The sequence below is a fragment of the Xiphophorus hellerii genome, chromosome 18, assembly GCF_003331165.1.
Source record: "Xiphophorus hellerii strain 12219 chromosome 18, Xiphophorus_hellerii-4.1, whole genome shotgun sequence".
Classification (NCBI taxonomy): domain Eukaryota; kingdom Metazoa; phylum Chordata; class Actinopteri; order Cyprinodontiformes; family Poeciliidae; genus Xiphophorus; species Xiphophorus hellerii.
The window spans coordinates 26,172,976-26,200,607 of record NC_045689.1 but is presented as its reverse complement, the minus strand read 5'-3'; the positions used below and the strand labels follow the sequence as shown (position 1 = coordinate 26,200,607).

The 27,632-nt window shown below is 37.9% G+C and overlaps 1 protein-coding gene across 1 annotated transcript in view; it reads left to right on the top strand.

The window, feature by feature from the left end:
• The first annotated feature begins 6,333 nt into the window (after window positions 1–6,333).
• dhx36 (DEAH (Asp-Glu-Ala-His) box polypeptide 36) overlaps window positions 6,334–27,632 on the top strand; it is a 39,375-nt gene continuing 18,076 nt past the window's right edge. Inside the window, exons 1-12 of the mRNA XM_032546015.1 lie at window positions 6,334–6,877; window positions 9,368–9,516; window positions 9,648–9,746; window positions 11,156–11,360; window positions 11,768–11,806; window positions 11,968–12,138; window positions 12,333–12,412; window positions 16,636–16,710; window positions 17,915–18,081; window positions 18,163–18,244; window positions 21,527–21,667; window positions 24,460–24,565. Coding sequence (XP_032401906.1) covers window positions 6,596–6,877; window positions 9,368–9,516; window positions 9,648–9,746; window positions 11,156–11,360; window positions 11,768–11,806; window positions 11,968–12,138; window positions 12,333–12,412; window positions 16,636–16,710; window positions 17,915–18,081; window positions 18,163–18,244; window positions 21,527–21,667; window positions 24,460–24,565 — 1,596 coding nt within the window. The 5' untranslated portion in view covers window positions 6,334–6,595. The remainder of the gene's footprint in view (window positions 6,878–9,367; window positions 9,517–9,647; window positions 9,747–11,155; window positions 11,361–11,767; window positions 11,807–11,967; window positions 12,139–12,332; window positions 12,413–16,635; window positions 16,711–17,914; window positions 18,082–18,162; window positions 18,245–21,526; window positions 21,668–24,459; window positions 24,566–27,632) is intronic.

The window sequence follows — 27,632 nt, the reverse complement described above, 5'->3', positions numbered from 1 at the left end:
ATGCAAAGTTCTATTAAAATTTGCATTACAAGTCCATTAAAAGTGTTAATTTTGCATTAAAAGTGTCATTATTTACCGAATGACACTTCATGACAACAGTCGTAAGGATTCATGAAGACTCCTTCGTGTTCCTGACAGGTGATATGTCATTTTTATGACAGTGTAATATCAGTTTTTTGCATACCCCTTCAAATAAAGTGTTGCCAGATTTTTTTCTGTTGATTGCTTGACATTATGACAACAAAAATACCTCCACACACATCCAAACTTCAACTGCTTCCACTGCCTAAAATAGCCTGTAGCCAGGTTCAGGTATTCAGATGAGCTAAAAGTCTTCTATTTCTGCTGGACTGCACCTTTATTACATCTGTATTATCAATGATAGTGTTTTTACCACTTACCTCTAGTGACCATGGAGTGCTTAATAAACAAGGCAAGGCCAAAAGAAAGTGACAACAAGGCATGCTGAAGAGTTTTAATTTCAGGGTATCTTCTTGGTTAAATGTTTAATTAGACGTCTTTGTGTGCAGGTTTGAAAACAAGATGAAGTGAATATCTGCAACAGCTCCGAAGATACTGCGGAGCCTCGCAACAAACAGAGCAGACCTCGCTCCCTTTCATATCAGTTGTTTACGCAACCTCTCTGCCACTCAAACGGCTTTTCTCAGCTTTAATTTTTCAGCGTAGCCCTTTGGTACTTTTCTCCTTCGGTGCTTCTGCATTTGCCTAAATTGCTTTTTCTCTTTCGCACTGGCTCATTTCAAATCTATAATTTGTTTCTTTTGAAGCAGCCCGCTCAGATATTCATTGTGCTTGCAGAGTCTGAAAAAAAAAAAAAATCTTTTAAATATGTCACGGTCTTAAATATTTGCAACTGAAGCAAAAGTCATTCCTAATCTGAGAAAAAGGGGCCACGGCGTGTTCGGCAGTTTGTTTTTAAGGTGCAAATGTTTGTTTGTGATATTCTAAGATTTACAAGCAAATAGATTTGGTGGGATACGTTTGATTAAATTAAACCTTCCAACAAACAGATGTGGAAAGCAGCATCTCGGAAAACACCACTCAGTTCCCGCTGTGAAAGAACTGATCCATTTTTGGCTGGTTTGTGAATATTTATTTTGACAGTTTATATATTATCTTAATATTTACGTGCTGTAATGCCCCCTTAATATAATCTAAAAGGGAGGAGTGCTATCATAATGGTATTAGGCTTGGATAGGTCATCTATGTTTTGTCAAATCATGCTACTTTTTTACTTTGTCATCTAAAAGAGGTTTATATTGTATGGCATTTGTGCCACATTTAAACGTTTATAATAAGTAAGCATGGAGAGTGCTGAAGACAAATTATTTGATCCTCACTGATCTCTTCTCCCTTGCTGTTTTGTCACAATTTAATACTTCAAAAGATCAAACAAATTTTAATAATTAAGATAACCTGAGTATTTAGAATATAGTTTTCAAATGGCTGTATGTTAAAAAAATAATAATAATAAAAAGTAACGGTAAGTAAGCAGTAAATCTGAGAAATGTTGTTTTGCTGCTATCAAGTGTTTATGACTGGGGATGTGTCTTTTTTTTTTTTTACCCAGTGTTGTAGTATTGGAGACCGGTCTTGGTCTAGAGACTATTTTTTGATGGTGTCGGATTCGACCGCATTTGGTCTTGGTCTCGTCTCGGTCTCGGGCACTGAGGACTCGGGATTTTATTTCAAGACCTTCAACTGTGAAAATATCACTAAGCTTACAGCATACTGTCCAGTTTATTTGCTAACATGTTTGTTTTCACTGGATGCAAAACGCACCGATTAAAATCCAAGCAATGACGTGATTTACCAATTCCGTGTTTCTGTTACTTTTTTGGAGATGCCACTCTTATCTTATCTGTCCACAGAATACTTTCTCACTTTCATCACTTCTGGGAATGTTATCCACTGTTCCATATTTTCACCATTTGTGCATAATGACCCCCATTCTTAGGAAGGTTGTTGTAACCCTCTCAAGGCTGACAGATGTCACCAAGTTTGCTTTTTATCTATTCTTCTTTGTTTTCTAGATATGGGCATAATGCATTGCTTTATGGGGCCTTATGTCTTTTCAGTGATTTCTTGGTTTGACATGTCAGACGGTGATCAAACTGGGTTGTGCCAGGTAGAAATAAACCCAAAATCAGATGAACTGCAATGAATTCATGATTCAAGAAAAGAAATAAGAAAGAGAAAAATATAAAGGGAAAATATTTTTCTTTCATGTGTCTGTACCAATTTTACTGAAATAATTAGTGAAACAGAAAATAGTTTATTTAACTACACCCCATAGATCATAATAAATCATAACAAATTACTGCCAGTTTCCCGATAATTATGTCTTCCCATAACTGAATTGTTTCCAGACATGATTTATTCAGGCCATTTCATCCATTAAACAAGAAAAATCCAGATTTATAAATCAAGGCCTGAGCTGTAAATGTTGATAACGGACCTCACATTCAGCTAAAGCTTAATACACTGTCTTTGTGAAGGTTCCTTACAAAACACCATCTGAGGTAAACATTTCACATGTGTCAGTAGAAAGTAATGGAGCTGCAGCGCAGCAGACCTGGAGTCTGAAAGGTGAGAGACCAAAACCAGTCAAGTTGAATTTCTTTCACCATGCTGTAATCTCTAAGGTCCAGGCAGGAGGTCATCTTCTAATGTTGCTGTGAGACGGATGAACCTTTTCACTGCGCTGCGAGTATCGTCCCTTTAGATGATTCCGTGGCGACGACTGCGATCTGAACCAGATGTTAATCTTTCATTGCACATTTTAACTGTAGCCCAGATAAATATGATTACAAATTAGGGGTGCACCGATTTCATATGTATATGTGATTCATAGAAATATAATTAGACACTATTACACATAGTGCTTATAAACAATGACATTTATGTACTTCAGTTTAAAATAAACAAAATAATCTATATGTACACACACATAATTCTAGTAATATATTTCATTTTAATGGAAATTATACTTAAAAAATTTATATATTTTTTTATTTAAAAAAAATACTTCCAAACAATATACTGATGTACAAGAAGTGTGTTTTTAAAAATGTATTTATTTCCAGTTTTTGATATTTTCTTAAAAGGTATATCCAGTTGTTGTTTTTTTTAAATGCAGCCTATTTAAAATACACTTATCTAGATTATCTTTTTCACCTGGGATGACTCGTATAAAATCTCCTTGTTTCGTACGTTTGCTTTTTCTTTTTCAGCAGATTTAAGAAGACCGACTTTTGAAGAACAAAAGGCAACCAGAAGTGTCAAACAACCGCATCAGAATTGTGAAACTCATTATGAAAGAAAGGTGAGGCATGGTGGCAGGCATCTCCTCCGAGATCAAGAAAACATACCTGGCAATGCCTATTTCACAGAAGGATCGGAAAGTCATTTTGGACTCATTACATTTGAAGAGCATTGGGGTATCCACCACTGTGTTTGTGTGAGAACATGCACAGACAAGACAGCAGCATTTGGAAACGGTGACATTTGAAGCACATTTAAAGGTGACATGCATCAGACGGGGCTGACGCATGGCAGAATCGGACACACCGAATTTAAAAGTAAAATCACACTGGGAAGAAATTTGGGAATAGAGAAAACTGAAATTTTATTTTAAAAAAATAAATAAATAATGCCTGAAATGTTGACAAAAGCATTACGTTAAACCTTTTTTTGTTTTTATAACACTGATAACACTAACCTCTGTAAGTAGCCCACCATCCAGTCCAGTCACTGAGGTTCAATCCAGTCACCATGAGGAGCATTTTTGTCCTTTTTTCACAGGCAAAATTATTGTTCATTTGTCAAGTTAATGGAAGCCACTCTCCAAATTATGATGCCCCAACTCTGCTGGGACACGTTAGAAGCTGTGTCTATGTACCACTTAAGGGACACTAAGCCTTCATCATCTCTCTCAGACTTTTCGACGGCTCTATTTTTAAAACAGCTTGTTGGCTCTGAGGTTCCCGCAATATTAATCAGTGCTAATAGCTCTACAGTTCCAGTTACTTTCTCCTAAATGGTGATCTTTAAGGATACAGGCGGCGTCTTCACAAACTCATGTTTGAAAATTATAGTTTCACTGCTCTCCCCTTAGAGCTGCCTTACTCTGGATCTGACTGTTTTTTGGTGATGAATGAGCTTTTATATATATTTTTAAGAAGTTTCAAAGCATTGTGCATTAATTAAGGAGTCAAAACAATAAAATAGGTGGTTAAATTTAATTTGGAGGACTCAAAGGCAGCTTTAAAGAAAAGCCTGAAAGAGATCAGTACAACTGACTGGATATATAAATGTTTTGGTTTTTTTTTTACTATTGGTACTACTGATTTGATTAATAATAAGAAAAACTGTTCATGCTGCAGGAGTGTTTTAAATGTCACCCTGTCTTTATAGTAGGGTAAAAAAAAAAATTCCTGCCTCTTTTAACTGAATGAATCCGAGTTTTTCCTTTTTTTAAAGGTTGCTGTTTTGCATTTTCATTTCATAAATATGTGTCTTATTTACAGTTTTGACAACGGCTTTCTTCATTCAACTTTTTCATATCGGCGACCTGAGCCGCTGACCACTGCAGCTCCTCCGAAGATGAAATGGCCTCTTGTAAGTCGTTTGAAATTAAAAAATAACAAAGACGACAAAAATAATTATTGGATTGTTTAACAACTTGTGTTCATTTGTGTATGTAGAACATCTTCTTTTCAACCTGCCAAACGCTTGAAATTTGACAGTGCCAAACATTGGTAGGGAAAACTAATTATCGGGTCGCCATTTTGAACTCAGCTCAGACATTTCCAGGCAGCCAGGAGTCCTCCAGTGATCTGCAAATAAGATCGTAAACTTGAGTGCAAATGCCTGAATATGTAGAGTGTAAAGTGCTTTAAGTGCTCTGTAAGATTAGAAAAACACCAGACAAGTGTGTTCGGTTCCCATTTCCATTTGTATGGAAGAAAAAAAAAAGAAAAGAAATGAACCGTTTCAGTGATATAAGTAGATTAGAGGAAGAAGTTTTCATTACTGGTTTTCAGCACTTTCCTAATGGGAGAGAATATGGGGCTTTTAGCATCTTCGTACATCTTCTTGCATTACAATTGCAAAAGTAAAAGAATCTTGATTTAATTTTAGTTTTCCGTGATCCTGATGCACCCTGGCCCGTTTCAAAAACATGACTGTTCGGTGAGCTGCTCTCTCTGCACTGTCCTTAGGAGTGAGTGTTTGTGTGCGTAGCTGTTTCTCTTGTGTGTCTCTGTGTTGCCCTGTGATGGATTAATAACGACCTGATGAGATTCTGCGCTGCCCCTAAAAGTTCAGTGGACTTACTTTGAGTTTTATCGAAACCTTAACCAAAGTCAACATATATTGGCTCATCTTATTCAGTTGAATGTACTTTAGAAAACCTCTGTTACTTGCTAAGGAATGAAAATGCATCCAAGGTATTAAGATGAAAAGCACTCATTTTGGTTTGTTAATACAACGCACATAACTTGAGAGTTTACAAAATAGCACACTCATGAACAGGCCAGAGTAAAAGCCCGGTAAGACACAGTCCACACATCGTTTGTACCCCAAGGACAAAGAGTCATAAACTGGAGAGACAGCAAGACTCCCTTGCAGGTGCAAAAAGCATTTCCAGGACAGCTAACATGGGCTTTGTAAATTAGACAGGTTCATATGGTGACTGTTCATAAGCATTAAGGTAAAAAAACCCCCCCCAAAAAACCCATAAAATTCTAGCATCATGTTTTCTAAAATTCTCTGTGAATCGTTTCAATGTCCGCTGTGTTGTCTTATGGTGATTTAGACTAACCATTGCCAGTGTAAGATAACTAGGTTTGTTATTTGGTCAATATAAAACTGAGTTCATTTGTAAGGGGGTGGAATGTGGCAAATTTTATTCCAGTCTTAGGATTTTGTTAATCTGAAGTCTGTGTCATGTTATGTCTAGTTTAATCTTTATAAGCATTCCAGCAGGATATTTGTCTGGGCCAGTTACTGTTTTTTCCCGGAGAAATGACCTTCGTGGAACAAAGATCCAGACAGTCTCACACATTTTGTTCCGCCTCTACAATTTTTTCCCCCTTACTGTTTGTAAAAAAAAAAGAAACCTCATGTGTTTGCCTGCTGGCATAGCTCTCACGTTGAGCTATTCCACAGTGTATAATTTATGAGCTCTTAATATTTTGCGTAGCATATTATTAAACCTGACTGAGTGATTTTCACCTTAGTAGCAACCCCCCTCACAACATTTCAGAGGCGTGAGCTCTGCGTCAACATCCAGCGGCTGTACGCCGCATACGTCATATTCATGCGACACGCCGGGCAGAAAACAGCAATTGCTGGCTGCTTTTGTACTTTGTTTGCTGCGTCTTGTATATTTATCGAGTGAATGCGTGACTGGTACCTCTACTGACAAAGATAGCGGTAGGTTTTTCCTTGTATAGCTTGAAATGCACCAATCCACCCGGTGCTAGTTAATCCAAGCTGCGTTGACGTGCTCCTACATGTGTTGCGACAGTGACAGGTTTTACATTTAGTGCGTTTTCTTGCTCACGGCGGCATGAGTTACGGCTACGGCGGTGGAGGTGGAAGAAGAAGCAGAAAGGGAGACAGAGGGTCCAGGGATGGGAGCAGAGAGAGACTGGACAGAGGAGGAGGAGGAGGAGGTGGTGGTGGTGGCGGTGGGAGAGGTTTCAGAGGACACGGTTCCGACTTCGACCAGGACCGAGGAGCAGGAGGAGGTCAGAGGGACCGTCCTCCTCCACACCTGAGGGGCCGGGACATTGGTTTGTGGTACGCGCGGTATGGAGCAGTGAGGAGGAAACAAGCGGACCGCAGATCGGTATGAGCCTTGCTGATTGACTCTTGGTCACTGTAACTTTAGATGAACAGTTTTTGGATTTGACTACAATGATTTGTGCATTTGTTTACAGTTGCCGTTTATTCATAGTAACTAGTGGGACATCATTGATGTAATCTGTTTTCCTTTTTTTTTTTTGGTATTGAGCTCTGTAATGTTATGATCATTTGCCTAATGTTGTGCTAACCCCCTTTTGTTGCCTTAACAGTCGTGATGTATTGACATTGGACACCAAAGGGTTTGATGTGGTTTCAGTCCTGAAACCCTCATCGTTTGGACGTTTTTTTGTACTTGCTCAAATCATTAGGCTCGCCTATTTCTCCCCACTGCTTTCACATTAGCTTTTAGGACCAAATTCTTACTTACTGCCTTATTTATTAAATTTGTTATCATGACAGGCCTAATTTCATTTCCCTTTCAACACCTTGATAAAAACGACAACACACTACTGCATTCACCTCTGCTTCTATGGCTCAGTTAAACTCCCCACAATCCTTCTTCTTCTTTTTTTTTTTTAATTGGCGGATGGCAACCAACTTAAGGTGCATTTACCGCCACCTACCAGACTGGAGTGTGGTCATCAATGATCTCAGAGGGAATTTAATAATACACGCCTCAATGGTATGCACGAATGTGCAAATTCACATCCACACACACTCATATATATGTATGTGTGTGTATGCACATGCATACACACACATACATACATACTTTAAATACGATTAAATAACCAAGGACTTTTTCCATCCATCCATCCATCCATTTTCTTTCACCCTTGTCCCTAATGGGGTCGGGAGAGGTGCTGGTGTCTATCTCCAGCTACGTTCCGGGCGGGAGGCAGGGTTCACCCTGGACAGGTCGCCAGTCTGTCGCAGGGCAACACAAAGACATACAGGACAAACAACCATTCACACACTCACCTCTAGGGAGAATTTAGATAGACCAATTAACCTAACAGTCATGTTTTTGGACTGTGGGAGGAAGCCGGAGTACCCGGAGAGAACCCACGCATGCACAGGGAGAACATGCAAACTCCATGCAGAAAGACCTGGGCCGGGAATCGCACCTTCTTGCTGCAAGGCAACAGTGCTACCAACTGCGCCACTGTGCAGCCAAGGGCTTTTTAAAAATCTAATTAATTAATTGCTAACAGAATTTGATTTATTTCCTAAAAGATTTATCATAGACAATCCTATTTTCTCTCTATTTATTATCGACTTTAAGTGCTGACGTTCCTCTGAATACTTATTACATTTTAATAAGACATGTTCCACTGTTTCCATCTGATTACAATAATTACAAGTCCCTGTTTCATGTTTCCCTATTCTGAAAAGAGAATATAAAGTCCAGTATGACCAATTCTAAGTCGAGATATGACTACCTCTTCTTTCTGCCTTCCAGTCATACAACTTTTACCCCCCACAGTCTTTTGAATTTTATATAAATGTATACCAGTGTCATGATTAGCCCATTGTTCCTGCCAAACCTTAAGGATTTTATTTTGAATAATAGATTTACCCTCACTTTTGCTTAATGGAATACTTAAGTTAATAACATCTGATTTCAGGGCCTGTTTAGCTAATATATCTATTTCTTCATTTCCTTCTATACCTACATGAGCAGGAATCCAGACAAATCGACCCCACAATCCTTTGCTGCATCACTGTCACATGACCAAACAAATACCACGTGACCAACCCCCCTTCACCTCCCCCTTCAGAAGCAAATGGCAACAAAATGCAAATAAATATCGGTTGTGAATATCGGCCCAGTTTTATTTATCAGACTATATACTTACTTACACTTATTTAGCAACCTAGAACAGAGATTAGAACAAACATAGAATCCATAAAAACTACCTTAGCAACTACGTGTTAGAATCATATTCTTCCAACCCAGAAATGGAATTAGAGCAGAGGATACTTGTACTTCTCTACCAACCCTGAATAGGAGTATCTAGTTTATATACTTTAGCTCAAAGTCATTAGACTACGTTTTAGACTCCTGTTCTTCCAACCCAGAAATGGAATTAGACCACAGGATACTTATCTAGCAACCCTGAACAGGAGCACCTAGTTTACATACTTTAGATCAACATTAGATTCTTTTTCTACTTTCGGTTTTTCCTTTGGTTTGTTATTTTGTTTGTATTTCCTTATAATTTCTGTAAAGCACTTCATATTGCCTTGTTGCTGAAAACGTGCTATATAAATAAACTTACCTTTACCTTTATAAAATGACACATTTTGTCCAATGTACCGATGTTGGTCCCGTCTCTAAAACTTTCCTTTCCTGTGGACTGAATTTGCTTAGTAGGTTGGTGAAACACAACTATTGTGTAATTTATAGCTAGAATGCTATGCCCGAGTGGTGCTGTCAAGTAGAACCTTTTAGCGACACAAAGTGCAGCAGCAAGAGAACATATGTATATACGTATATATCTTTTTTTCCCCTTTCTTCATATGTGTGCAGCGGGCCATGGTCCACATGGACGAAGCCAGAGAGGAACACATCACCAAGCTCCTCAACTCTGTCCAGAGAGACCCAACAAGAGACAGCAGGGACGCACCGTCCTCAGTGTCTGACGCCTGGCGGACAGCAGCCAGCAGCAGCGGCCACTGGTGAGAGCTGCTTGTGTCTTCCGCTGTGCACTCGCTCACTGCCAAGCTTACAATGTAAAAGGATGTATAAAGTCAGATTATTTGACTGTTTGTAGCTGATGTTGTGTCTTATTACCATGTTGTGAAATCAGTTACTTTGACGGGGATATGCCTGAAGAAGAGAAGCAGAAATTGGAGGAAGAGGAAGACAGTTCTTCGAAACAGAAGAAAACAAGCCGCACATCTCAACGGTAACTGTGTAAAAGTCTCAAACTCAAACAATTCAGCATGTTCTGGTGCTTGTGGAGCAAAACTCCACTTTAACCCAAAATGACTGCATATAATACAAATGTCATATTAATAGTAACCAGTAATTGCATTTCTCCTTATCATCAACATATTCAAGACCCTTTTTTGTTTTGTTTTGTTTTTTAATGTTCTCAAAGTGTAAATATCTCATATTTGTCCGAGGCTCTGAGACTGCCTGCTTTAGGTGATAAAGTAAACATATATATTTTTTATTTATTATTATTTTTATGTGGATATATTGGTGTATTATTTTATTTATATTTATTTTTTTAATTATTATTTTTATTGATTTTGGATTCGTTACAATACAAAGAACAAAGAAACCTGTGCCGCCACACACATAAAAAAAAATAATAATAATAATAAAAAAAAACTACAACAAAATACCCCACATGAACAAGAAACAAGGTGTCAATCTTCTCCTGCAGTCCACGTCACCCCTCGGACATCAAGAGAGGGGAAACAAAAGCAGGCAAGAATAAATAGAGCTAGAGAACAAAATAATAAAAAAACTAAAATCCTAAGGACCAAGCAGAAAAGACTCAAGGGGACCCCAAAGAGTCAAAAATGTGTCTGATTTTGATTAAGATCATGGGTCAGCTTTTCCAAATGAAGGATGACCGATATCTGTGTGAGCCACATATTTACTGTGGGGGCAGAAGGTGAAGTCCATTGTAACAAAATACATTTCTTGGTGAGAAATTGAAGGTAAACATATTTTGATAAAACTGATCTGAAAGTTTTCTTTTTTTTTTCTTACAAAGTGGTTGATTGGATTATTTAAAGGAAGGGAAACGTTTCAGCAAAGTATGTTGGCTTTAAATGGATTTAACGAGGACTGGGCGAAAAATTGACTTTATAATCAAATTAATTTGAGTAAAATGTGGATTTCTTTTTTTTTTTCACCATTGCTCTCGTTGGGTTTTCATAGTTTAGAGGGATATTTGTTTTGACAAGCATGTTTTATTAAAGTTTTTTATTTATTTTGAATTTGAATTCAGGTCAACTCACAAAAGAAATGATTGAAATAAAAGACTTTTTTTTTTTAAAGATAATTTCTAACGTTCGTAATTTATTTTTAAGGAATAAAAAGTGAGTGGAAAAAAATCTATTAAAATCATACATTTTATTTGGTATAAAAAATTGGAGCTTTTATTTGTGAGCAATAACAGCAAATTCATTCAGAATTTAAAAGAATTTGACTCATCATTCAGACTTTATATTGTCATATTTAAATTAAAATATACCTTTAAAGTCATTTTTTTCCAATCATTTGAAAATAATAACTAAACTATAACCCTGGTCATCAACCTTGCTCCTAATGTGTGTGTTATTTAATGTTTTTTTTCAGTGACTCCTCTACAGCAGCTAAAGATGAACCTCCAGAAAACTGGGACGCAGATGATGAGGATGACGTGGAGAAAGAAAAAACACTGAGCGAACGCAAGGATCTGGAGTTCTTATTTCAGGAAGTAGTCAGAGACGCATCAGTGGATGAGGACTTGAAAAGAGATTTGCAAAGCAAAAAAACGGATCGAAATTACAAAGAAATGTTGGTAAGTGTATAAATATGAAGTTTTCATTTGCTGTCAACGGCAGGACTTTCTGCTGCAGTTCCAAGTCCAATAAATAATTTTTTTTTCAAAGTACAATATAATAGTGTAGAGACATTTTCTACGGATAACTTGGTATAGAGTTTCGTCAACATTGTGTAAGCAGGATGTTAAAATTTCAGGCTTAAAAGTTTTAATTTTCAAGTGCAAAGTTAACAAAATGCATTGTTGACAAAACGGTACTGCTGAATTTTGCTGCATGAAGTGATGAGGCTGGAGTTGAAACTGGAGTTGAAAGGAGGATATGTAAAGTGTGAATTGTTAATGTTTAAATTAAATTTGATGATGATTTTAAAATTGTACAACTATAAAGAAATAAAAACCTACTCTTCATTTTTTTTCATTTCTAGAAATTCAGGGAAAAACTACCATCATATGGAAAGAAAGAGGCAAGTATTGCTGCTTTATCGTCCTTTTAAGCAATTACTTTCCAACTCACCATTACAACATCTTATATAAAGAAAACATACATATTTTTTTCTTTCTTTGTTTTTATTTCCCACAACCTCTTAATTGCGTTCCTTCTGTCATCTCTCTATTTGATCCACAGGATCTGGTGCGGCTCATCAACTCGAACCGCGTCTTGGTGGTTAGCGGGGAGACGGGGTGCGGAAAGACCACTCAGGTCACCCAGTTCATCCTGGACGACCACATCAGAAGAGGCCGGGGCTCGACGTGCCGCGTGGTCTGCACGCAGCCCCGCCGCATCAGCGCCATCTCCGTAAGTTTTCTGCAGCCCTGCTTACATTGGTTCAAATGTTCCGGTTCGTCTACTACTGAAGAATGTCGTTGTGACGCAAAATTCAGTTTGCTAAATTTCATGCATGACTTGTCCTGATAAAAGTTTTTTTTTTTTTTTTTTTTTAATGCAGGCTCTTTTCTTCAGTGGAATTATGTGTGTGTTTTTTCTCTCAGGTAGCAGAGCGTGTAGCTGCAGAGAGAGCAGAAAGTGTAGGAAATGGAAATTCCTGTGGTTACCAAATACGCCTGCAGAGGTAAGATTTTTCTCCCTAATGACTGCTGATGCATGAAATGGAGGTAATGGATTTAACTTTAAAAAGCTCGCTATGTATTTAGCTGTCAGAAAACGCAGTTTTTATGTCCTTTGATTATGTGATTCTTAGTCTGTTCCTGACTTAAACTTCATGCCAGCTTCAGTTATCAGAGCAAAGCCAATCATGACTTCATAAACGGATAATTATTTTAATCCGCAGAATAAACCTTATGCCTAAATTACAGATAATCTTAAGATTAATATTCAGCTTCTTGGTACCAGATGCTCAAGTTGAGCTACATCGTCTTTTGGTTTTTAAAAATACACCAAAATTTAAATATAGTGGGAGCATAATCTGAAAAAATGAGATGCATGTTAAAAAAAGTCATTGTTCATTTTGCTTAATCTCATGTAGAAGTTTTTGTTCAACAATTTTTTTTTTGTTGCTTGTGTTTCTTTCCGTCGTCAATATGTCAGTTAAAGTCAAATGCCTTAAAGATAATTGGACACCGCATCAAAGCGCAGACAGACGGTAACTTAAATGTGCTCTGGGAGTAATTAATAATACCTTTAGTGTATCTAGATGAATATTTTTAAGTCCGGCATCTGATCTCATCCGAACAGAGCTGTGCTCATCTAGCTGAATAACAAAACAACAAAAGCCAGAGAATAATACTTATAATGATAATAATAAAAATCGATTTTAAAACTGAAGACAGCTTCTACTAAGGTCTGGCTTCACATCAAACAAAGACGTCAAACCTTTCATCTGAGGCTTTATTGCTTGCTGAGGATTCTCAGCAGAGTATTGCAGGTGAATGCTAATTGAAGCAAAAACAAATTGATAAATCTCATAAGAAAACGGTTTTATCTGGTGTGAGTCAGGATGCAGAAACTTGAGCTTGTTTCTGTTTTTTGTTTTTTTTTTGCACCAAAATATGTAGTTGTGATTCATCCACTTTTCTTATAAAATGACTTTAAATCTGTACCACCACCGAGCTTACATTCTGAGTGAGTTTAAAAAGAAGTTCTTTAGAGCTACATTTGTGAAGCTGCTGCTGCGCTTTGACTGCTCACTGTTGTGGTCTCACGGAGCACAGTGGCGAACAGTGTGATACCGCTTTGTTAAACCTCTAATAATGTACCAGGTTTACTTATTATAAAAAAAAAAAAAAGCTGACACGAAAACTTTATAGCCTTGCTCCTTTTATTCCCTCAATGTGTAATCTAGTTCTGTTACCAGAACCAAAATTTTGCTGTACACTCTTGTGCATTTAAGGCCATTTGCAAAAGCAGACTGTGCTGCAGACTGAATGTTCATTGTTTTAAATGCTGTTAAAACACACTTAATTTAGAATGATTTCTAACAATATTGGAGGTAAAAGCTTAGGAGATGGCATAGACGATAATATCCCAATAACGATATGACTTGTGAATAAATAAATGTACTTCAACAGTGTTGATGTCCTTCTTTTGGTTCATAGCTCAGTATCTGGGTGTGTGTTTGCTGTCGTTCCATTTGCTGGGGGGAAAAAAAACATATTTTCTCTCTCAACAGAATGGTTTTATTGTGGTCTCTTCTGGCCTTCATCTATTCTTCTTCTTCTTATGCTTTTGTTATTGGCTTGACCACCTGATGCGTCAAACAAGTGTCACCAAATAAATTACATAAAATGGAGAGACTGAATGTATGCTATTTTGTAATCATCTGACATTTATTGTCATCTTGGAATTTCTTGGAGATGAAATTGCTTACAGCTACATTACAACAATGTTAAATTTCAACATATTGCGAAGTCAAAGAAAACTTACAGCCAGACTTATTCGTGTGTTGTAATACACCTAAGAAGACATGAAAATGAATTTTCACAGACGACAGCCCCTGTCTAATCTGAGTTAGCTTGCAAAAATGAATAAGTAAAGAGTTTACATCTGTAAACACAGGACTATTTAATCTTGTTTATCATGATATAGTATGTAGTTTTCTGTCAGGCCAAAGCTTGACATCTTGCAGACATCTTCACTGCATTCTGTGACTTGAGGTGGTTGATGCTATCGCTAACTAGCTACTTGTACTTACCTTGCTACAAGCTAGTTAGCTTTTTAGCATCTATCATGAGTAAGTGCAAGTTTGCCACCGTTTGGCCGGACGTTGTTCGTTTTCTTGATTACAGCGGAGCATCTTCCCCCAACCATTCCCTAAATGTACTTTTTTAATTTATTTTCTTTTGTTAAATCTTACATTTAATTCAAGGTGGCATTGGAGAAGTCTGAAAAAGTCTTAAATTTGACTTGCTAAAACCTGCAGAAACCCTGCGGAAGCACATTGAGAATTTCAAAAACGGCCATTTTCCTTTTCGCTGATTAGGTTTGCCCCACACTGTGCTTGTCTGTCATAAAATTGCAATCCGTTATAAAGTTTTGTCCATGCGGTGTGACAGAATGTGAAAAAGCCCAAATATTTTATAAAGGAGCCGTATGAACCAGAATGCCATGAATAATGCACAAGTGACATTGATGTATCGCAGCTGACAGCACTTCTCTTTCTGTTTTACTAAAGGAATATTGTTGCATTCCTCACTGCTTTTAAATACCGCTGCAAAAAAAAAGCAAACAATGTAACTAATGGGGTAGCTAATGAGGTAGCATGGAGCGACATTAACATCCACAAACAAGGTTTGGCTCGCTAGAAAATAAAAGGCGACTGAACTGTCTCAGTCTCTGTTAAGGTTGAGTTACTAACCAGGAAAAGTAGAATTGTGTTTGGAGGATGAGGCAGCTCATTGTTTGCAGTGTGAACAACGAGATGACCTCACAGCAGACCTGTTGCAGGGCAGCGCTGTGCTGTAGAAATGAATTTGTGGCACCGCGCAAAGCTCTAAGTGTCGAGGCTGTTAGAAGCCCAGCCGCTTTTATTTTCCCTGCAGCGTTTCTGCTGCCTGTTAGAAATTTCTAAATGCTAAATAGTCTGACATGTGTCTGAATGGGGAGAAATCTCGCCATACCCCCGTTTCTGTTTGTGCATATTGTTTGTTTTTTTTTATCTATCTGGTGATGTTTTTTTGTTTTTTTTCATTTTAAAACCTTTCACTTCTTTTTGGCTCACTGCCTCGGTTGTTTTCGTTCTGCTCTGAACCTGTGAATATGCGATTCTTTCCTGCACTCAAGGTTATTACTTCGGTGTTACTTTTTCCTAGATAATTGTCAGAAATCTTTTTTTGTTGTTGTTGCTTTTTAAATGTCACACTCGAATTAATTATGCAGCAAAGCCGTCAGTGAAGTTCAGCTGCCGAGGAGAGGCAGTTGGCGGCTATGTTTCAAGAGACAAAATGAATCAGAACTCCTTGTGCCGTTCAAAGGATAAACTTTTAAACAATGAGAAATAGCCTGGTGAAATTATGAAATCAAACCAGTGTGAATAATTAGCAGTGCCTTGCCTCATCCCAGTTCATGTTCCCTTTAGAGCTCATGTCATGAAGTAAATCATTAATCTAGTAAAACTATTTCAACCTTTTCCGTTTTTCTCAACATTGTCATATGAAGGTTAAAAAATATCAACACCAGGAGAGAAAAAAAAAGTTTTTTCTCTTCAACAATGATAAAAGGATCAAGTCAGTGATGTTAGATCGTATTTCTTAAAAATTCAACTGAAAAGAAAACTATCACGGTTTCCTGAAGCCGCAGACCGCCCAAACAGTGTCTCAATGGAAGAATAGGGTGTATTATATTGAGCAACAAAAAAAAGCAAAACTGCAGGTGAAAGTGACATATTCAAAGAAAAAAAAAAAAAAAGTTCCCCATTCAAACATTTGTTCAAACCCCAACTGAGTCTGTATGAATTGCGTTTGCTATGCTGGAGGAAATATTCCTCTATATTTTCCACTCGTTTTTGACTGCGGACAAACAAAACCCTATATGGAGCGTTGGGGTACAAGTGGCTGTGTATGCATTATAACAATTATGTATCATGTTTGTTCTGGCAATTTTGAATAAATAAGTTTACAAAACCCCTTTGCCACATGTTGTGGTTAGCAGTTACCTAACTTGTGTCATTTCATGGAACAACAAACTCAACTTTATGTGAAAGGACTCGCATTTTACTGGAGGAAGTTGTATTAGAGAAATATCTCTTTTGTCTTCCTCTATGCACTAGACCTAATTTGTGTCATCTGGAAAATGTAAAGCCTTTCTTCTTTCTCATCTCTTCCTCCTCACACTTCTCAGCCGGTTACCACGGAGACAAGGTTCAATACTGTACTGTACAACAGGAATTATTCTTCAGTGGCTCCGCTCTGATCCGTAAGTCTGATCCCATCTTTCACTTTCTCATCGTCGTCATCCACTCCAAGCTTCTGCTCGTCGCACGTCCTTTCTTTGTCTTGATTTTTTTTAAATATAATTTTTATCTGTACTGATTTGTTCATCTCCGCCTGCCAAAGTCATTAGCATGAGTCTCCATACTGACAGAGAAATAAAGACGCAGGTACACACACTGAGATCTTCTGTTGACTCATCCCTCCGTGCTCTTCGTTACATTCTGAGCTGCTTAGATTAACAAGACGGTCTTAGTGAAATGCCAGCTTTTCCTTGATGTTGAACTTTTGTGAATTATTCGAAGACTTTAATTGAGAGACCAAAACATTTGATGAAGAATTTCTCTCGCTTAATCTGTGGATTGTATATGCAAAAAAACCTCAAATCCCAGTCGTACAGCTGCTTGAAGTCCTTGAATTTCATTTAGGTGTTTTCAAGGTTTGTAAAGTGCTTGATATTCAAACCGCACAGTTTTATAACATTTTAACGCTTGATTACGCTTCTTTACAGTTGAAACCAGATATTTTGACACGCCCAATAAAACAACAAACTTTTTTTTTTTTTCCTCACTGTCTGAAGTTAAATCAGACCAAACATTCTGGTTTTAGATCAGATACAATTACCAAAATTATTTCTATTTGCTAATTGCCAGAAAATGTTGCCGAGAACATTTTTTAGAGATTTGTTTTGTGTAGCTTTCTTTGCACGTTGTATTCAAGCGTTTAATTTGAGCAGGACAGTTATTGACGTTAACACAATTTCTTTTGATTGTTTCAATATATTTATTATTCCTAACATCTCAGTGAGATTGATCTGTGTAATTTAAATCAAATTTGGCTTATATTTTATATGTCGAAGCATAAAAATTTCTCATATTTTAGTTGACCCAATCCCTTCTGCAGAATGTAAAATACGGTAGCAGGAGATTATGAATAACAGTAATAAATTATATCATATAATAGTGAATTGAAACTGTCTCTTTTTAGTTTATTTGTATTGTTTTTATTTCCAAAGTGTGGTCCTGGAAAAGTTTGAAAACTCACCTTGAAAATGCTTGAAAAGTGTTTTGAATTTTACAGTGGGGAAATATGTACAAACCCTGATGAAAGGCTGACAATAATCCTTACAGATTAGCCCATCCCTTGACCTAAAAATCAAACTCCTAATTTAATCTCCCATGTTTTCTTAGGTTGTTATCCAGTGTCAGTCACCTTGTGCTGGACGAGATCCACGAAAGAAACCTTCAGTCAGACGTTTTGCTCGTCATCGTGAAGGAATTACTCAACCTCCGAGATGATCTCAAGGTCATCCTGATGAGTGCCACCCTCAACGCAGAAAAGTTCTCTAAATATTTTGGTACAACACCTCCAATTTCCGCAATGTTGTGTTATACAGAAACAATTATCCTCACCTCTTTTCCCTTTTTTTTTTTTTAAGACAAATGTCCAATGATCCACATCCCTGGGTTAGCATTCCCAGTGGAAGAATTCCTACTTGAAGACATCATTGAGATGACCAGGTACTATTATTAAACACCTGAATTATTGCAATTATTCTGGTAATATTTTTAAAAAATGTTTGCAGAAAAAATTCTCACAAACTGTGTTTTAAAGAATCTGTAGTCACTAGCTGCTTTTCCATTACAAATGTGTGCACAAATTTGTCAATATTCTGCTAACGTTGGGGGAAAACACACACACACACACACACACACACACACACGCAATTTCATATTTATGGCGTTTCCCTTAAACTTGAAACGCAATTAAAATCACACGTGAATGAGTTTGTCCATGTGTTAAACCATCAAAAAACATGTCGCACCTTGATCCTACAACTACTTCCTGTCATCTTCTTCTTCATGATTTGCGCCACTGGCAACGTCTGGTTGTCGATAGTGTGATTCGTGATGCGAGAAAAGTTTCCTTTGCAGTTGTGCAAAATAAACCAATTTTGATACAGCTGGAAAAAAAACCCCACCTCATCCTAGTGCCAAAACCTATTGAAAAACAAGTTTTTAAAAAAATTGCAGTGTTTTTATTAAGCAATTTTTTACTTTTGAAATGTCATATTGGCACTTATATTGTCAATAGAAATGCAGCCAGTTCAGAATAACCCAATCCAGGTCTGATGAGTATATATTTTGTCTTTCTAGGTGCCAAGCAACATTGAAAATAAATATTTAATAAACCTTAAATTGTTTTTAAAGAATTTCTGCTCAGTCATATTGTTATATATTTCCCAGTTTAATTTTGGCAGTCAAAGTATTTTTCACGAATGACTGTTACTTCTTTGTTTTGTTTGTATTACATGTCCGTCCGCTAGGGGCACTGTTGTGCCAGAAGCATATGTTTTGGGGTTTGTACTCTTCTTCGGCTCTGGTAGTCTGTTCGGCTGATGTACGTGGCAGAATAAAGTTGAGCAAAGAAACAAGTTATTTTTACTGACTAACAACAACTAGAAATGATTAACTTCAGTTCAGATTATTCGCTCAGTTTTGCTCCTACAGGAAGCTGTTAAATCTGTGTTTCTGAGTTTCCTGTCAAAAATAAGACAGGAAAATCTTATAAAGTTTGAATTTTGACGGAAACGTCAGCGGTCTCCAAGCAACCCCAGCTTCAGTACCCAGCATGGCTGCTGTTCATATGAAACGCGACACAAGTTGCCCATATAAACCATTCGACAGTTTGTGTCTTGTTAAACCGGTAAACTGCACAACCTCAACCTCAGTCGGGGAAAATGTCCCGTTACTGTTCCAAAGATTCATTTGTCGAGTACTTATACAAACTAGTTAACAGTGAAACTCCCCTAAGAATGTTGGTAAACGGCATAATGGGTGATCATTGTTGTGAAGGTGGAGTCTCGGAAGGGGTGGGAGCTTCTTAAAGAGACAGAGGCCGATTTCAAAGCATCAAATTGCAAAGTCAAAATTACTTGTAAGGCATTTTAAAGGTGACATAATTACTTGTTTGTGCTACAAAATGCCACTTTGTGGCTGGAGAATGCATACTACTGCCTCTTTAAAGCATGCACCTTCAGATGACAGGCTCAACATACAGGTAAAAGCCAGTAAATTAGAATATTTTGAAAAACTTGATTTATTTCAGTAATTGCATTCAAAAGGTGTAACTTGTACATCATATTTATTCATTGCACACAGACTGATGCATTCAAATGTTTATTTCATTTAATTTTGATGATTTGAAGTGGCAACAAATGAAAATCCAAAATTCCGTGTGTCACAAAATTAGAATATTGTGTAAGGGTTAAATTTTGAAGACACCTGGTGCCACAAACTAATCAGCTGATTAACTCAAAACACCTGCAAAGGGCTTTAAATGGTCTCTCAGTCCAGTTCTGAAGCCTACACAAACATGGGGAAGACTTCAGATTTGACAGCTGTCCAAAAGGCGACCATCGACACATTGCACAAGGAGGGAAAGACACAAAAGGTTATTGCTGAAGAGGCTGGCTGTTCTCAGAGCTCTGTGTCCAAACACATTAATAGAGAGGCAAAGGGAAGGAAAAACTGTGGTCAGAAAAAGTGTACAAGCGATAGGGATCACCGCGCCCTAGTCAAGATTGTGAAAAAAAACCCATTCAAAAATGTGGGGGAGATTCACAAGGAGTGGACAGCTGCTGGAGTCAGTGCTTCAAGATCCACCACCAAGAGACGCTTGAAAGACATGGGTTTCAACTGCCGCATACCTCGTGTCAAGCCACTGTTGACCAAGAAACAGCGCGAAAAGCGTCTCACCTGGGTCATGTTTTCTGACGAAAGCAAATTTTGCATTTCCTTTGGAAATCGAGGTCCCAGAGTCTGGAGGAAGACAGGAGAGGCACAGGATCCACGTTGCCTGAAGTCTAATGTAAAGTTTCCACCATCAGTGATGGTTTGGGGTGCCATGTCATCTGCTGGTGGCGGTCCACTCTGTTTCCTGAGATCCAGGGTCAACGCAGCCGTCTACCAGCAAGTTTTAGAGCACTTCATGCTTCCTGCTGCTGACCTGCTCTATGGAGATGGAGATTTCAGGTTCCAACAGGACTTGGCGCCTGCACACAGCGCAAAATCTACCCGTGCCTGGTTTACGGACCATGGTATTTCTGTTCTAAATTGGCCAGCCAACTCCCCTGACCTTAGCCCCATAGAAAATCTGTGGGGTATTGTGAAAAGGAAGATGCAGAATGCCAGACCCAAAAATGCAGAAGAGTTGAAGGCCACTATCAGAGCAACCTGGGCTCTCATAACACCTGAGCAGTGCCAGAAACTCATCGACTCCATGCCACGCCGCATTAATGCAGTAATTGAGGCAAAAGGAGCTCCAACCAAGTATTGAGTATTGTACATGCTCATATTTTTCATTTTCATACTTTTCAGTTGGCCAACATTTCTAAAAAATCCCTTTTTTGTATTAGCCTTAAGTAATATTCTAATTTTGTGACACACGGAATTTTGGATTTTCATTTGTTGCCACTTCAAATCATCAAAATTAAATGAAATAAACATTTGAATGCATCAGTCTGTGTGCAATGAATAAATATGATGTACAAGTTACACCTTTTGAATGCAATTACTGAAATAAATCAAGTTTTTCAAAATATTCTAATTTACTGGCTTTTACCTGTAGTAGCTTTGACTTCCTAGGCAGTCAAACACTTCCTTAGACACACTTGGGTTTCAGTGTTTAGTTCCAGCATCACAGCTTGCGATTCTATTCCACCTGTGTCAAACCGATAGGTGCAAATACATCCTGTCTTAAACTTTGTGTGCACCAACTGGATGTTTTTGTCTCTCTGCCAGATATCGTCCGCAGAATCAGGATCGTCGGCCTGCGTGGAAGAGACGCTTTTGGCAGGGCCACCAATCCAGATCGGAGAAGGAGGAGAAGGAGGAGGAATATAAGGAGAGCTGGCCATGTTACGCACGAACGCTGCAGGGCAGGTGAGTTATTTTGTTTGGACGCAGTTGAAACCAGGCGTTTCAAACTGTAGCTGCTTCATTACCCAGTATGGCTGTTGTCTTTTTTTTTTTTTTTCCCCTGCACAGACAGCTTTTATTTATTTCATAAAATAATGATTATCTCCAACATACAAGAGAGCAATTCTCTGTTTTAACTTTACACAGTGGGGGGGGGAGTATGTCTTTTTGTTCTGTGTATGTAAACCTCCGGTCTCAACTGTGTGTTTCTTTGAGTATAATAAAGCGGCTATGTTGGAGCCATTTATGAACAAATAGTTTCCAGACAGTTCGAGGGCAATACCGTTTCTTTACCTTCATTATAATTGCTCAGTCTCCAGTGAGGAGACTGTCTGCATAATTGCTTGCGCGACAGTTTACCCTTTGAAAGTTTATTTAAAAAAACAGCCTCACCTTGCCTGAGGCTTTGGTACATAGAGATGTAGCTCATTTCCTATACCAAGCTGGTTTCAGCAGTAGCTCTATTATGCCCTTATTATGTTGTCTGGATTTTGTTTAGTTTGGATTAAAAAGACAAATATAAGATCAGCCTCTGTTCTACAGAAGTAAATTTTTCTTTTCAGATATAAGTTAAAGGATTGTCTTTTTTTTCATTTTCTTTAGTGAACAAAGACATTCAATTGTAACTGGAAGAGAAGCATGAGCTTAAATCAGTCTGAGGAGGCGTCTCGTCTTTGTGCTGAATATTGGCAGGCAGTGTTGAGCAGCAACACACCATCCATCTGTTTGTTTTCCTAACCTGCTGAGTCCTGTTTAGGGTTGAGGCTGGTGACCATCCCCAACAGGTGACCTCTGGACCTCTAGGTGACCTGGAGGTCAATAGATGAGAGCCAGAAAACGTTACCAGCCCATCAGAGTCAACAGTACAATCAGGGTTTAAAATGGATTCAGATTACAAGTACAGAAATTCTTACTGTGAAGAGCATTTCTTTTGCTTTGTTGTTGTTTCAGTTTATTTTTGCTGTGTAGTCGGGGTTTGTGCAGGTGCTTGAAATCCTTAAAAATGCTTGAATTTCAGTTGGGAGTCTTCAGAGTTTGGGAAGTGCTAGATTTCTGTATGAACTCCTTGAAAGTGCTTGATATGCAAACGGCACAGTTTTGTAATGCAGAGCAATCTAACGCGTGATTAAAAGCTAGATAGATTACGGAAAACATCATTAACAGCTGTAACCAGAAATTTGAATGCACACAAATAAAAAAGAAAAAATTTTTTCACACTGTCTGAAGTGAAATCAGACAAAACCTTTCTTGTTTTAGGTTAGTTAGAATTATCGAAATTATTTCTATTTGCAAAATGCCAGAAAACTTCTAGAATTTTTTTTGTAGCTTTCTCTGTGTATTGCGTTAATTTAATCTGAGCAGAAAGGTTTCTTACCTTAACACGATTTGTTTGGATTGTTTCAATATAATCAATATGTATTCTGCCTATCGGCTCAATGACTATTGATCTGTGTAATTGAAATAAAGATTGGCTTATATTTTGTATGTCAAACAATGTTATTGAAATTGGAAGATATTTTTGTAGTGTTTTGTTCTCAGACCAGTCAAGTTAATAGGGTGTAATATACAACAAACAGTACATTTCTGGTTTACCTTGTTCCTTCTGTAGAATACCATCACAATATGCTATTAGCAACAGTGATACACAGAATTAAAACTGTCTATTTGTAGTTCATTTGTATTGTCGTTATCTCCAAAGTGTGGCGCTGGAAAAGCGCAAAGACGTACAGTACAGACCAAAAGTTTGGACACCCCTTTCTAATTCAATGGGTTTTCTTTATTTTCATGACTATTTATAAGGCAAGAAATCCCACTTATTACCCTGACAGGGCTCACCTATGAAGTGAAAACCATTTCAGGTGACTACCTCTTGAAGCTCATCAAGAAAATGCAGAGTGTGTGCAAAGCAGTAATCACAGCAAAAGGTTGCTACTTTGAAGAAACTAGAATATAAGGGGTATTTTCAGTTGTTTTACACTTTTTTGTTTAGTGCATATTTCCACATGTGTTATTCATAGTTTTGAATCCTTCAGTGTGAATCTACAATGTCAATAGTCATGAAAATAAAGGAAACTCATTGAATTAAAAGGTGTGTCCAAACTTTTGGTCTGTACTTAACCTTAAAAATGCATGGTCAGTGCTTGAATTTTACAAAAAATGTACAAACCCTGAATGCTATAGCTACTGTTTTTAGATGTAAAATCACAATTCCTCTCCTCATGCAGTTTGGCTTGTTCCACTGCTGCCCAGTAGTCTCAAAATATTAATCCTGTATGGTCAGAGCATGATCTGAATTGCTGGCCTGAAATTAAATTTCAAAGCACTCAGTGCTGGGTGGGATTGGCTTGTCTGAGCACTGCAGGGAGATTTGTGTATTGCCTGTGGTAAAAACAAGTATTAAACCTATTCAGAAGTAAAATTATCAACAAAAAATAGAAGCTAACAGTGAACTCGATTCACTGTCAACAGGGCTGGTTAATATATTTCTGTATGTGCAGCTCAAACCGCCGTTTGGGTTTTGCCCTTCAGACTGAGAAGAAAAAATAATGCTCTATAGGTTGTTTCTGGTGGAAATGCGTAATTTATATCCATCAGCAAACAAATGGATAAGAAACACCGGTAAATGGGGGGGAAAAAAACAAAAAACAAAACCCTTCTGGCCTTGATGCAACTAGTCAGAGAACAACAGAAGGGCTGTGCTTCCTCCTGACAGATGAGAGGTGGCGACGCGTTCAATGTTTGTCAATGTTTTCCAGATACTCTGACGGCACAATCGAGGCGGTGGAGATGTTAGACACTGATGAGAAGATTGATCTGGAGCTGATCCTGGCGCTGATCCGGCACATTGTGCTCAACGAGGGGGTGAGAGTAATCGCGTCTCCGGTTTCAGCGCAGTCAGGAATAGGATTTCCTTTTCTCAAGTAAATCTGCGCTGAGGAAGATTACTTTGCAGGCAGCCTCTTATATCAGAGCAGAACAGGCGTCTGCCACTCGAACATGCCCGGAGGATTTTTAGCTTTGCGCTGTCCTCCTGACACGTTCAAACATTGGCAGTCCGCAGTGGAACACGTGGAAAACGGATCCACGTTAAGTTAAAAAAAAAACAAAACAAAAAAAAACTTAACAGGTGACACGGCTGCTTGAGCTGGAAAAGGAGAGAGGCAGAGGAGAGCAGATGGAGGGAACGGGGCAATCTTCCAAACACAGAGTGACTTTAGATCAGAGAAAATGACACCGATCCTGGCTGCAGATCTGTGCTAGTGAGTGATGGAGCAGATGCTCTCCCACTACATGTCCAGTTCTCCCTCCCTTTTTTTTTCCTTCTTCCTTCCAGTTCCCATCAGGTTTCATCCTTTCATGTCAGCAAGTTTTCACTGCTACTTTTACAGATTATTAACAGCGGCAATCAGTTCAGCTTATAGGGCCTACTCAATTAGATTATCATTGAATATATGATTATTTTGTGTAATTATAGAAGTTGAAGCTCCTTTTAGAGTCATTACACGCGGTGTTGTTTTTCAACTAGCGCCTGTATCTGCTAATTTAGAAAATTGTCGCGCGCATCTAATCAGAAATTACTTAGATTTTATATAAGAACAACATCAAAGGATTTTTGATTCAGAAATATGAATATATGTGTTGGAAGAGTGCTGACTTGATATTTGTCATTAACAATCGGAGCAAGCAAAAATAAAAAGTAATTGCTAAAGAAGCTTATGATTCATAGAGAGCTGTATCCATAATCAATAAGCAATTAATCACATGATAAATCAAAATAAGCTTGATTTGCTTATGGTTTCAGTTGAGTGTGTTTTTATTTCCTTTTTATTTATTGTATTTTGGTTGGTGTGTTTTATTTTGGATATTTATCGTGTCTTCCAGTTCCAGTGTGAAGTTTTGTGCGCAAAATTCAAGTTCATTTGTCTTTGAGAGAGGAAACATGCATTATTATGCCATTATCATCATATTAGCTAAAACTGGCCTCAAGACAAAAATAATGTCTTTTATTGCAATAATTCCTAAGACAATTTATCGTCCTACAAAATGTATTATCGTGACACGACTATGTATCCAAGCATATAATTGCAGAAATGAGTGGAAAAATTTGTTTATTTTTTATTTTTTTAAAGTTTGAAAGAAGTTTTTAAACTAAAGCTTATTTAAGAGTTTGTGGGACATGAAAGAAGTTATTGAGATACCAGTTATTGCCAGAATTGAAACAATAATGTTGAGGATAACATTTCACAGCAACTCATGAAATGAAACAAAAGGAACTCGATTGCTTTTTCCAACGTATTTCTCTCCAAGCAACGTGGAACTAATCGTATTATTCATGGTCGTTTGCGGCCCGCGGCTTTGCCCAAAAGGTGCGAAAGAGTCGAGAAGAAAAAGAGCGCCTTGGAACGAGGAGTGACTAACTCGGACAGACAGAATAATTACCCTTTCCTATATGTAGCCGTATCTCCATCAGTCACGGCGCCACTCAGCCACTCGACCAGTTGATTTGCCGTGGCATTGTCAAACGGCTCAGAGGAGAAGGCACTGATTCGCCATGACGCCGCTCCGCACCAAGGATATGGCCCGTCTGTCGGGTTTCGCCTGTGATGATTGGTTAATTATATTGAAGGGGTCTATGATTAGACGTTAAGGGGGTTGACATGCGAGCAATAATGACTGCCTGCTAGGTGAAGCTCTGGATGTGGGAGGATCAGTGTGCGTGTTGCCAAATAGTAGGCTAACACCGCTGAACTGTTTCTGCTTTTTCTTTTTTTTTTCTTTTGAACTAATCCACTTCTTTGTGTGCCTCAGACTGTAGCTACTGTATATACACAATTGCTACATCACACACTCACTCTCATGTGAGCGCAAGCCTTTGGGAATAATAATTATGTGCAATTAAAAGGCAGAGGTAGTTAATGCTATGAAATAACTTTTTTGTCTGAATATTTTCTTTTTATTCCTTTCAGCTGGTGAATAATTGCTCTTTTTGAAGAATGAGCGTTTTTCTGACTACTTGATTTCACACTGAGATCCGTTTTTGCCTAATTTCAGGTTTCTTGTGCAGCTAATCTTTGCACTGATTTTAGAAGTTAGACTATTTTTGGTTGTTTTTTGAAATTTTTTTCTTTTTGCTAAATATGATTTATTTGTAATGGCAATAAAATGACTATAACATCCAAGGTGGTCAATACTTTTTAAGGGTATTGTATGTATTTTTTTCAGCATATTACTATCTGTCCTATACATAAAACTGTTCATTCTCATGTTATTACCGTTTGTTTACGTGTTGCAGCAGGAGTAGGGGAGTGGGTGGCCATGTTTGGCTGTGCGTTTAATTGAAGAAGAGATGGATTTTAGCATTGTGGTCAAGACAGTGCTAGTATGCACTGAACAGAATTTTCAAATCTGTTCATTCCCAGTACATTTCAAGCAGACCCAACATCAGTTAAGTCTGATAATAAAGCTACTATAATGTTCTGATAGCATGGGAAGGAAATAGAGGAATACCTTCCTCCTTTTTTTTTTTTTTTTTTTTTGACGATATGTCTGACTGAATATAAAGCTGTTTGTTGACATGCTAGGCTAACATTAGCATGTTTCCTCTTTGTTTTGATGTGACTCGTTGATGATTACCAATTCCAAAATGTTTCATTGCGGATCCGGGTGATTGTGATCAAACAAACAGAAATCGTGTGAACTGTTTGGCTCTTCATCCTTAGTACGGTCCATGTTTTTTGACTCGGTGACGAGGTGGTGGGGCAAATCCACCACCTCGTGCAAAAACTTCTCTGCATAGGGTTAAACGCCCAAGTTTTACAGCTGCTTTCAAGGGACTTTTAAATTTTGCTTATCTTAGAGCGTGCTGAGAAAGTGAAACGAGGATACTGAGAGCTTCAGTAAGAGAGAGTCAGCAGGTAGAGCATAAATT